This window comes from Osmerus mordax, chromosome 10, assembly GCF_038355195.1.
Source record: "Osmerus mordax isolate fOsmMor3 chromosome 10, fOsmMor3.pri, whole genome shotgun sequence".
NCBI classification, from domain to species: Eukaryota; Metazoa; Chordata; class Actinopteri; order Osmeriformes; family Osmeridae; genus Osmerus; species Osmerus mordax.
The window spans coordinates 5,338,253-5,346,936 of NC_090059.1; the positions used below are offsets into that span (position 1 = coordinate 5,338,253).

An 8,684-nucleotide genomic window follows, 5' to 3' on the forward strand; every position below is an offset into this window, starting at 1 on the left:
TGTATTGTCTGAAAACGTGGTAAGGCAAGTTCAAGAAACATGGCTTGTACTAAAAGTAGTTAACATTCAAAAGTCTACATAGGCTATTTATCAGAGAAATGTTTTTGATTTGTATGCTCTACTGGGATAAAAAATTAAAGGAAATGATCAGGACATATAATTTTCTTTAGGAAGCAGAACCACGTACATGGGCATATTGCCAAGGCACTTGTCCGGCTGGTGAGCTGAAGTAGTTGCGGAAGGTTTCCCACGCTCTTAGGGCTTCTGCCGATGCCCTGTTTCCTCGCAGGTTCCTGATTGGACCTAGGATGCTCTCTCCACCATCATCTTCAGCTGGCTCCCCATTGTCTGGATTCTGACCCTCCTCAGCAGAATGCAGATATGGATAGTATGCATGTTGCCTGCACGATACTGTCTACTGCATCAGGGCACACTTGCAGTCTTCGACAGTAGACTTGCCAGCGTTGCATGAGGATGCCAAAACAGTTCTCCACTATACGGCGTGCTCTTGAGAGACGGTAATTGAAGACTCTCATGTCCTCTTGAAGGTGTCGCCCTGGATAAGGCCGGAGGAGGTAGGGCTTCATTGGGAAGGCCTCGTCAGCCACAACCACATATGGAACATGTCTCAACTCTGGTGCAGAAGGTAAGAGAGCTGGTGGGGGGACATTAAGGTCACCTGCCTGGAGGGCTTTGCCAAGTTGAGAGTTGGCAAAGATGCCTCCGTTGCTGTTGCTGCCAAAACCTCCAACATCAACAGCCAGAAATCGGTAGTCTGCATCTACCAGGGCAAGCAAGACTACTGAGAAGGTGCCATTATAATTATGGAATTGTGATCCTGAGTTGGGAGGTGCCTGGATCACAATGTGCTTCCCATCCAGTGCACCTATGCAATGTGGAAAGTTCCATCGCTCTTCAAATCTCCTCGCAGTATTCATCCACAGATCCTTATTTGGACATGGCATGTAGTCTTCTTTCAGGACTTCCCAGATGGCATAGCAGGTTCCCCTCATTATTGGTGCCACTGTTGAGCTACCTAAACGAAAACTTGCTGCAATTGTGGTGAAATTAGTCGTCTGCTTCTTCAAGATGGTGCCAGCTGTTGCAGCAGTGTTTCAAATTTTCCAACGGACATCCTGAAGTACGCTTTGAAGCGGCTGTGGTACAGTTTTAGCTCCTGAACCAGGCAGTGGAACTCCCCAAGTGCTCCTCTCCGTGTTACAGTTTTTCTCAATTGTTTACACACAAATACTGGTACTGGTACAATAGGAAGTCAGGTGGCTGAGCGGTGAGGGAATCGGGCTAGTAATCCGAAGGTTGCCAGTTCGATTCCCGGTCATGCCAACTGACGTTGTGTCCTTGGGCAAGGCACTTCACCCTACTTGCCTCGGGGGGAATGTCCCTGTACTTACTGTAAGTCGCTCTGGATAAGAGTGTCTGCTAAATGACTAAATGTAAATGTACTTGAGACACAATGACCACAACATGTAACTCATGCACCAACCCCATGAACCAATTCTGCTAAACTACAAGCACAATTCCTGCTTTACACTCAAATTGCAGTTCTAAAACACACTTTTTTCAAAACACTACACACAATTCTCTGCATTTGGCACAATTTTCATGAAGAAAATCTTTTGTTTTCACAAGGAACACACTGCCATTCAAATACGCACAATGACTCATCGCATGGACAAACACCTGTCACACAGTTTTACAATTAGCAATCAGAGCTTTAGCATAAAAGGGCAACAGGTGACCTCTTCTGTTTTTGAGCAATGGATTCCAACATTGGAAACAGAGGCAGAGGCAGAGGAGTGAGAGTAAGAGGAGGAGGATGGGGAGGACGAGGATGAGGAAGGCCAAGGACCATAATCTCTGATGAGATCCGAGCCGCTTTGGTTGACCATGTGGTCAACCATGGTCTAACAATGAGGGAGGCTGGGCAAAGAGTACAGCCAAATTTGAGCAGGTACACTGTAGCATCCATCATCCGGACTTTCCGAAATGAGAATAGGTAAGAAATCTACTCTAACTACAAAATTGAAGTAGGCCAACTGCATATCAATACAGTACTCAATGAGTACAGTATTGCCTGTGGACTGTTCTGTATGACTGTAAAAATAATAATAATAATAATAAGTATGTTTCAAGTATTTGGAAAATGTATTCCTACTTTGTATTCCTACACAGTATTTACAGTATTTTACTATTTGTTTGGCAGAACTGAAAGATTACCAACACAAGGTGGTCGGGAATGTCTTCTGTCTCCTGAACAGGAAACTGAAATCATGAACATGGTCCTAGAAAATAACGCCATAACATTACGGCAAATACAAAGAAAAATAATAATAATGTAACTGTATACACTATACAGTAAATGATTCTGTTGTTTTGTATGTAGACCACTGTATGTGCAACTTTATGTTGGTTGGGATGTACACTGTGTACATTGTTTTTCTGGGAAAAATACGTAAAACATATTTGTTACCGTGTATTTCTGTGTTCTGAGTATAAAAATAATATTTTCAAATATTTTACAACACACTTATGTATGTACTGTCTGTAGTAAGTGTAACACTGAACAAAAAAAGGCCTAACTCACTATGATGAATGAAGAAGTGTTTTCCATTCATCATAGTGTTTTACATTGAGCACATTAGTGTTCAAATGGTTCTTATAAATGTCTATAAATGTCTATAAATGACAAACACAAACCATCATATAAATATGATGGTTTGTGTTTGTCATTTGAAAACAAAATACCATTTTGAGATTAAATAACATTGTTTTGAATGTTAAGTTTAATTTTGCAGGAGAAGTGAGGGGTTTTGCCCATTGTGTGTATGTTTTTTTGATGGTATGCATTCAGAAAATGTGTGTAACCAATCGAGAAAAACTGTAATAATGGGGGTATTTCGTTTTCTTTTTTTATTATTTATTAAAAGAAGCACCAGCTTATCATCGATTGATGTTGAGTCAAGTTTTTTACGTTTTTTACGTTATTATTTTAGAACTTTAATTTATTCTCAAAATTGCGTCAGGCTTGATTTGCATGATAAGGCGCGTCATACATTTTCTGAAATATTCATCCGAATTATTCGCTATTTCGTTTATTTGTGTTGCGTCCAGTGTGCAAAGACCTTCAGTATGTATATTAAGTATAACAATAAAGAGACGATAAAATATCATGAAACATGTTTAACATATTCCACTCTCTTTCTTAGAGACGCTTTTTAGAGACGCAACATAAATCATAGCAGCCTATGCTGAGTTATGGATAACTGCTTATACTATCCTTGCCGTAATAATAAAATAAATGTTTTACATCTTAACTTTAGACTATAAAATCTGCAACGTAAAAGGCCCTAGTCAAAATATTGTTTCACATTTGTTTCTTTAGGTAGGAGATAAAGGACCATGGGCACAGCAAAAAATTATGTAAACAATTCTGCTCTTTTGATTGGCCTTTATAGTGAGCACCGATCTGAATATTTAAAATGATTATCGGACGATAATGATCGGCGATCGATCGGAGCACCCTTAATATTTATCACAATTTTATCATTCACAAAACAATGTGAAAGCTATAAACCCTTACACGTTATGAACAAGATAAACAAAATTTTAAAAAACTAAATGCATATCAATATGCATTATAACTTCTAGCGAATGCCAACTTATGTTGAGGTAGTTACTGTCTACACGCAACAAAGACCAAGTCTGTTCAGGTGGTAAAAAAGGTTTGTCGTATTACCAGACTTGGTAGCCACCTGTTTGCTACACAATTTGCACCGAACATTGCTCTGCTCTTTGTCGGATTTCAAAAAGCCAAACCACTCCTTAATAGCCGAAGAAGACGAACCCTTTTTATCAATAATTTCTTCATTGGAAGTTGTTCCCTCGCCATGGCTATCGCTGCCAGTTTTTGGGAACAAGACTCATTTTCCGCGGTTAATATTAGCTACTCCACTTGAGGTGCTCAGTTTATTTTAGTGGGCGTATACCATTCCTCCGCAACTTCCTACTGCATCACCAAAATTTAATGGACTGCTGTTCATCGTAGCACTTTTCAGTTAGGGCGGCCGCCTAAAGCACACACGCCTGCCGCCTTAACTACGTTGTCTTTTTTTTTTTATAGCGATATCCGCCGTGTTACTCTGTCCCGTTTCCTCCCTTCCATTCCAAACCGTGACCAAAGCCAGTCTCCCTTCTCTGCAGAACGCATTAGTCTATCGCCCCACCCCACCCTACCACCTTAACTAACACATTTTCCGCGGGAAACCTTGCTGTTCCTAATTATTCTCTATCGTCAATCATATTGAAAATGAATTAATGTTATGATATCTTTATTGAGGGAAGTCATTACTTAGATAATATTTTTTATCGATTTATTGCCCAGCCCTAGTTAAAGTATGGTTTGGCGTTTGTTACCACGAACAGCTTAACTTCTATTACTAGTTTGTAGCCTGTTCTCCCATTCAAAAATTGCCTCAGGGCAGTAGAGAGCTGCAAGACACTGAATGCAAATGCTACGAGACACTGTTGCAAGAGACTGTTAAGAGACAGTGCCACTGCCGCGAGACACTGGTAAGATATGGAAAGGCAAATGTGTCAAAACCCCAAATCTTACGTCTGTGTACATGTAACGGGGGTTTAACAGACGTGGTCTTGCTCCGTCAGAAGGCTTTATGGACCATTTGTTCGTCCCTGCCTGGTCTCGAACACGCCACCTCTGAACTGCCAAGCGCAACCACTACCAGCTACGCCAAAGAAAAGCTAGCTATTAGTTAACGCGAGTGGCCTGTTACATACCTGAGGAGTGAGTTGCACCGATTCACACCGGTTACATACAGACAACAAATTTTGCCGTGCTGTTTTTGGCACATTTGGCTTTCCATAGTAAGATGTTGGCAGCGCTGTCATGTGCCAGTGGGAGCGCTGGTACGGTATGGTCAAGCACACCTCTCTAATTTGAATAATAACTCACTAGTAGGCTAAGTAACTCAATAAACTATACAGTACATTTTGTAGGTATTTTGATGACGTCATAAAACACTAACCTTTGACTTAATGTTATTGACAAGCTTTTCTGCATGTCCGTAAACTTTCCAAAAACGATTTACAACAAATACAATGTACAACGTGTAGTAAAGAAGTAAGTTGTCATAAATTCTCAGTGTGAAAAGTCAGATTTACCAGTTTGACATCTTTCACCTCTGGCCCCGTATCTAGGGTTTGTGTGGCTAGCATTTTGTCTCCAGAAATCTTCTAGTCCCGCATTGCAAACTGTAACAAACAAAATAACACAGTCAACTATCAGACAACTCCACAAAACAAAAACTCTTACTACGTAAAACTATCCTCACGTTCCAACTATTACAATGTTCAGCATAGCCCGTAGCGTACACGAAACATAAAATTATATTTGACTTCGCTGGAAAACCTAAACTCATAAAAATGTAAAACTGGATTAACTGGATTAACTGGATTTTTTGCCCCCTGTCATCCATAGACAGCTGGCGATTGCTTTTTCCGTGATATTGCTTTGGGTTATTGTCAGTGACAAAATCAGTCACGCGACTACTGGATGTTTTTTTGGTCGACTGTAAAGGAAGCTGCTAGCCATATACTTCCTGAAACATGGGTACAGTGACTACTAATCATGGGAACAGTGTGTGTGTTAAACCAAGGCAGACATCAGCACGTGTGACTCAATTGGAAATATTATGACTGGTACGGAGCAGCCTCTGTGCATGACAGAGTTCCAAGATTGAAGATAACTCGAGATCTCTTTCAGCAACTGTCTGTTGCGCAATTTAAACTGTTCACAGCATATTGTCACCTGAGACTGCATCACTGAATTTTCAATAGAGCCACAAACATTATATGTAAACACTTATATTTAAACACTGATATGGCTGAGAAGATAAGCTAACGTTAGCTAGCAAGCTGTGTGTTTGTGACATGAAAAGGCTTTCCTAAAGCTCGAACACAAGCAACCAGGCCATGCATGCGCTTACCGTTTTGTGACAGCACCATCAAAATGGCTCGCCAGTTAGCTAGCAAGCTAGCTGCTTTGGAATTCAGTCATGCAGCGGGCAGTTTTCGATACGTCTCTTCAAGACTGTAGACCTTTAGTCTAGCACACACAATTTTTCCTCAGTACAAGCAGGTAAACTAACTGTTCCAACACTCACAGGCTGGCTGATGCATTATGGGATAAGAACTCCTGCTCCTTGGATCTTGTGGTAAACCTGCGCCACCTACTGCAATCCGGTGTAATGTCACTACAGTGTAGTGAAAGTTACAAAAGTAACACAAGTATCAGGAATCTTAATGTCAATGCTACATTCCCTGAAGATTATTTTGTTTTGCTATTTTCGGGAATTGAAAAGATTTGTGTAATGTCTTTAACAATTAGAGAGGGTACAATTTCTGGTGAAATTGTGAGATGTGCTTACGTCCGGTGAAGAACCGAGGTGACATCAGTTTTATATTAGATATTCAACAGACGTTCATATTCGTACCTCCGTTCAGGCTCCGCGTCATATTTAGGGACTGGGGTAAAAGAGTAGACAGCCCTAATGTTTCTCAAATATCTTTGTCAAAATCGACCATACAAACTTGTTTCACATTATTCTACTATTAGCTGACCAAGTTGTCCAACCTTTGGTTTAGTGATAATGTTTGTTATTGATTAACCCATAGCCAATAAATCAGAATCAGAATTCGGTTTATTCGCCATGTATGTTATACAAACACAGAATTTACTGTGGCAGGGAGGTGCAAAACACTAAACATATACAGATCTTAAATTAAGTAAAAGTACAAATTTCTAAGAACTAAACAATCTAAGAATACAACAATTTAAATATAAAATAAAATATATATAAACAATAAGAATAATGAGCAGGGTGAATGGTCAACATAGTGCAGTCGGATACTGAGATAAAATCAATGAAAACACAAATTTTTCAGAGTTTCCTCAATATCTTTGTCAAAATCGACCATACAAACTTTAAGCTTGTTGCACATTCTTCTACTATTAGCTGACCATTGCTCAACATTGTCCAAACTTTGGTTTTGTGATAAGGTTGATTATTGATTAACCCATAGCCAATAAATCAATGAAAACACAAATATCCCTTACAAAAAATAAGTATACTTCAAAGTTTCCTAGGGAGTCAGATGGCTGAGCGGGTAGGGAAGAGGGCTAGTAATCTGAAGGGTGCCGGTTCAATTCCCGGCCGTGCAAAAAGAAGTTGTGTCCTTGGGCAAGGCACTTCACCCTACTTGCCTCGGGGGTAATGTCCCTGTACTTACTGTAAGTCGCTCTGGATAAGAGTGTCTGCTAAAATGACTAAATGTAAGTTCATTTTGTAAGTATACTTCGTATAAAAAAGTATACTATTATCATGGTACTAAAAGTATACTAGCAGTGTACTTATCTATATACTATTTTTGTACTAAGTAAACTGAATTGGCCCACTTTTTAGGTAATTTAGTATACTTTAAAGTAAACTTAGTGTATTTGAAGTTTACTTTTGAATACTGTAAAGTAGCCTGTGTAGTGCACTTTTAGTTCATGAAGTATACTTCCTAAAGTACTTCAAAGTATACTTTGGAATACTCTAAACTTTAACCTGTGTAGTGCACTTTCAGTTCATGAAGTATACTTCCTAAAGTACCTCAAAGTATACTTTGCAATACTTTCAAGTGCACTTTCAATTAATGTAAGTAAACTTTCATTTTGTGTTTCTAAGCATACTTCTTAAAAGTATATCAAAAGTGAACTATTTTCTAAGTATACTTCTAAAAAGTATATCAAAAGTGAACTATTTTCTAAGCATACTTCTTAAAAGTATATCAAAAGTGAACTAAAAGTGTACTATTAATATTTTAGTATACTTATAGTATACTTTAATAAACTTCTTTTTTGTAAGGGTTTTCAGTGTTTCCTCAATATCTTTGTCAAAATCGACCATACAAACTTCAAACTTGTTGCACATTCTTCTACTACTAGCTGACTAAATTATCCTAGTCAAGTTGCCAAAATGCTGACCCTGCAATGTTAAGTACTGTAAACCTCTTTTACAGAATTGTGTTCTATGCAGTTTGAAGAGCTAAATTAGCTGGGTTGCTACTTGTGCAACATTGAGCATTTCTCAGAATTCAAGATGGCGGGTGCCGCCATATTGGTTGTTGGCCAATTTTCAACTTTTGATCTCAATGACTTAGAGGGTCGTGTAATACCTATTTTTAGGTGGTTTCAATGGCACAGAGTCCCTTTCTGAAGTTATATTTTTGTTACAGGGTCAAGTCAAGGTCAAAAGAAAGTCAAAGGTCAAATTTGACCATAAATCAGCTAAATTACGTCAATTTTGATTGCTTTTACTGCTGCCTTCCACAGAAGGATTTGAAGGTGAGCTCAGATTATGTGCAGCTGCAGGTTTACATCAGTCGGCGGCAGTTTTCTTTTGTGACGGAGGCTTCTTACGGCTGCGGTAGAAGTGAGCACGCGCATCCGTCCTTGTTGTACAGCTCTTCTGTCCATAGAAGGGTAAGAAAAAGCTATCTGCTGTCTCCTTGAGCTGAGCATGGGTTGCACCAGGCTGTCCAAGCACTTGATCAAGACCTGGGATGTCGATCTCCAGGAGCTTGAGAGCAGACTGCTGCCCTTT

At 39.4% G+C, this 8,684-nt stretch overlaps 1 protein-coding gene across 2 annotated transcripts in view; it reads right to left on the reverse strand.

The window, feature by feature from the left end:
• The window catches only part of plekhm1 (pleckstrin homology domain containing, family M (with RUN domain) member 1), a 37,156-nt gene extending 31,009 nt beyond the window's left edge, over positions 1–6,147 (reverse strand). Inside the window, exons 1-2 of one of the 2 annotated variants that reach the window (XM_067244972.1) lie at positions 6,024–6,147; positions 5,200–5,289 (exon numbers count right to left, since the gene is read on the reverse strand). In XM_067244972.1, the coding sequence (XP_067101073.1) occupies positions 5,200–5,253 (54 nt within the window). In that variant the 5' untranslated portion in view covers positions 5,254–5,289; positions 6,024–6,147. Of the gene's footprint in view, positions 1–5,199; positions 5,290–5,487; positions 5,515–6,023 lie in introns of those variants that run through there. The other variant, XM_067244973.1, reaches the window with a different exon arrangement.
• Positions 6,148–8,684: the final 2,537 nt, after the last annotated feature.